This window comes from Protobothrops mucrosquamatus, unplaced genomic scaffold, assembly GCF_001527695.2.
Source record: "Protobothrops mucrosquamatus isolate PMUCROS unplaced genomic scaffold, P.Mucros_1.0 scaffold2746, whole genome shotgun sequence".
NCBI classification, from domain to species: domain Eukaryota; kingdom Metazoa; phylum Chordata; class Lepidosauria; order Squamata; family Viperidae; genus Protobothrops; species Protobothrops mucrosquamatus.
Window position 1 is genome coordinate 3,760 of NW_015388787.1, and position 3,729 is coordinate 7,488.

At 39.6% G+C, this 3,729-nt stretch overlaps 1 protein-coding gene across 1 annotated transcript in view; it reads right to left on the reverse strand.

The window, feature by feature from the left end:
- Window positions 1-360: 360 nt before the first annotated feature.
- Window positions 361-3,729, reverse strand: part of TRPV3 (transient receptor potential cation channel subfamily V member 3) — a 47,239-nt gene continuing 43,870 nt past the window's right edge. Inside the window, exons 14-16 of the mRNA XM_029286027.1 lie at window positions 3,099-3,211; window positions 1,743-1,813; window positions 361-455 (exon numbers count right to left, since the gene is read on the reverse strand). Coding sequence (XP_029141860.1) covers window positions 361-455; window positions 1,743-1,813; window positions 3,099-3,211 — 279 coding nt within the window. The remainder of the gene's footprint in view (window positions 456-1,742; window positions 1,814-3,098; window positions 3,212-3,729) is intronic.

The window sequence follows — 3,729 nt, forward strand, 5'->3', positions numbered from 1 at the left end:
GAGCAAACAGCAGAGCAGGTCCCAATCCACCAGGAAAAATCACCCCCCCCCCACGTGGTCAGTGCTGCAGATTTTGTACTGTGGTTTCTCTAGAAATCTGAAATGTATTTCCTTCAGGTCACCAACAAAAGAAGTCAAAGACTTCCCACGAAGTTGAGAAAAATCTAGGCTAGGACCCTTAGTCCCCCTGCTTACAACTCTTAGTCAACCCTCTTACAATGGAGGGGTGTTACCCCCTCTTCATCTGAGTGCTAGTCTGGCCGAGCTCGGGAATGGACGATATTGGGGGTGCCTCCTGCCCTTCGTGTGGCTTCTCTGAAGCCTTCGCGGTCTAAAATTGCCCCACGGCGGGTGCACGGTTTAAACTGTCGTTTCTGGCAGGTCGTAAATTTCTTCGTAGGCGTTCAAAGTGGTTTTGCTGTTAGTCCTTGAGGTGTCTTGCATTCTGCTGCACTCTGAAAGGGAAACGGGGGAAAAGCAGGATCTCAGTTCATTAAGATGCCCACTCCGTTTATCTTGGAATAAAGGGTGGAATATATTTCAGAGGAGGCCGATAGGAAAGTCCTTCTCAACCTCTGGGGCTTTAAGATGGGTGGACTTCAGCTCCCAGAATTCCCCAGCCATGTGTTCCTAATGTAAATTAGATAGATAGATAGATGATTGATAGATAGATAGATAGATAGATAGATAGATAGATAGATAGATAGATAGATAGATAGATAGATAGATAGATAGATAGATAGATAGATAGATGATGGATGGATAGATAAATAGAGAGAGAGAGAGAGAATGATAGATAATAGAGCTATAGACAGAGTTAGACAGAGATGATAGATAGATAGATAGATAGATAGATAGATAGATAGATAGATAGATAGATACCGTAGATAGATAGATAGATAGATAGATAGATAGATAGATAGAGATGAGAGAGAGAGAGAGATGACCAAGAGATAGATAGAATGATATAGATAATAGAGCTATAGACAGAGATAGACAGAGATGATAGACAGACAGACAGATAGATGATAGAAAGCTATAGACAGAGAAAGATGATATAGAGAGAAAAATGATAGATAGATAGATATAGATAGATGAGAGAAATATGATAGCTAGATGATAGAGAAAGATGATAGACAGATAGATGAGAGATATAGACAGATAATGATAGATAGATGACCAAGAGATATATAGAGATAGAACGATAGACAGATATCAGAGTTATAGACAGATAGATGATAGATAGAGACAGATGAGAGATATGATAGATAGATGATAGAGAGCTAGAGAAAGAGAGAAAGATGATAGAGGATAATAGACAGACAGACAGACAGACAGACAGACAGACAGACAGATAGATAGATAGATAGATAAGAGATAGATAGATATACAGACAGACAGACAGACAGACAGACAAAGATAGGAGATATAGATAGATAGATAGATATCTGTAGATAGGAGAAAGATAAGGATAGATGGAAAGAAAGAGATATTAGATGGATAGAGACAGACAGACAGATGGATAGATAGAGAAATGATAGATGATAGACAGATACATATATAATTAGATAAATAGCTAGTCATAAGTTGAGGACTACCTGTATGTATTTCTATTACCTGGGACTGATTATTAAATGGTAACCGACAGATGCACCTCTATGATCAGGAAACATTTTTAGGGGAAGACATCTAGGCTTTGTTTTTAAAACTATGCAGCTCCTTGTGTAGCGGTGTTCGGTTACCTGTTGTTCCTGGATCCTCATTGATAAAGGCCACGTGGGTTTTCCACTCCGTCCATTTGACTTCATTGATTCTAGTTACAGAGCAAACAAATTAACTCATTTAGATAAAGAACATCTACATAGTATTCAAAAGGGAAGAGATTAACACCCAGATGTTAATGCCAGGATTAACACGAGACCAACAATCAAGAAGTAAACAAACAAGGAATTGCCAATTCAGATAAACAATAAAAGAATAAACAACAACCTATTCAAGAAAATCACCAGGACATTCCCTTCAATACCAACAGGGAAAACCTCTTCTATATAACAGAGAGCAAAACCCTCTCCCTTCTACCATTGATGATGTTACTTAGCTGGGTAATGAAACGTCTTCAAGAAAATCACCGAACTGAGAGAACACTAAGGACACCACGTCTGTCTGCCTGTCTGTCTGTCTGTCTGTCCATCATATCTATCTGTCCGTCTGTCCATCTGTCTTTCTGTCTGTCTGTCTGTCTGTCTGCCTGCCTATTTGTCCATCTGTCTGTCTCTGTCTGTCTGTCTGTCTGTCTGTCTGTCTATCTATCTATCTATCTATCTATCTATCTATCTATCTATCTATCTATCTATCTATCTATCTATCTATCTATCTATCTATCTATCTATCTATCATATCTATCTATCTATCTATCTATCATATCTGTCTGTCTGTCTGTCTGTCTGTCTATTTGTCTGTCTGTCTGTCCGTCCGTCCGTCCGTCCGTCCGTCCGTCCGTCCGTCCGTCCGTCCGTCTATCTATCTATCTATCTATCTATCTATCTATCTATCTATCTATCTATCTATCTATCTATCTATCTATCTATCTATCTCTATATCTATTGCTATATTATCTATCATTCTATCTATCTATCTCTTGGTCATCTCTATCATCTCCCTCTCTCTCTCATCTATCTATCTATCTATCATCTATCTATCATCTATCTATCTATCTATCTATCTATCTATCTATCTATCTATCTATCTATCTATCTATCTATCTATCTATCTATCTATCTATCTATCTATCTATCTATCTATCTATCTATCATCTAAGAACATTCCCACCAACAATGACAGGGAAAGCCATGATAAATAAACAGAAAGTTGGGTAATGAAATGTCTGCAAGAAGATAACTAAGCTCAGAGAGGAGCAAGGAAAGCACAGTCCAATCCTTAGCTACAAATATTCTCTTCTCTCAGTAACTCATCCTTACGTTTCATCCTCATTATTGCATTATTACTTTCCATATCTCAGAATTCATGGATTAATCCGCCATTGTATTTTCTTTGCCCCTGCAGAACAAAAATCCCTCCCCATCTGGCCCGTCACTCACCTTAAACACAACCGCGTGTCGTTGTCAGCCACTTTGCACCATTCCCCAAGTTCAAATTTCCTCCTCAGGAACTTGGGGAGAAGTTTTTCGATCTCCACAATCGTCCTGGCTCTCTGGGGGCAACAGGGAGAAGAACCAAGAGGGGCAGTTCAGAAGAGATTGACATAGACGAGGGAATGGAAGGGGAACTCGTCAAATTTGCAGAGGACCCCAAACTGGCAGGAGTAGCCAACACCCCAAAAGACAAGCTCAGGATCCAAAAAGATCTTGACAAACTTGAACAATGGGCCCTATCCAACAAAATGAGTTTCAATGTGGAAAAAAAGCCAAGTTTTACACTTAGGCAGGAAAAAAACCAAAGTTTTAAGTACAGATTGGGCGAGACCTGGTAGAATCAAGATCACGTGAAGTGTTAATACTACTTTACAAGGCCTTGGTAAGGCCACACTTGGAATACTGCATCCAGTTTTGGTCACCACGATATAAAAAAGATGTTGAGACTCTAGAAAGAGTGCAGAGAAGAGCAACAAAGATGATGAGGGGACTGGAGGCTAAAGCCTATAAGGAAAGGCTGCTGGAATTGGGGATGTCTAGTTTAATGAAGAGAAGGATGAGGGGGGACATGATAGCA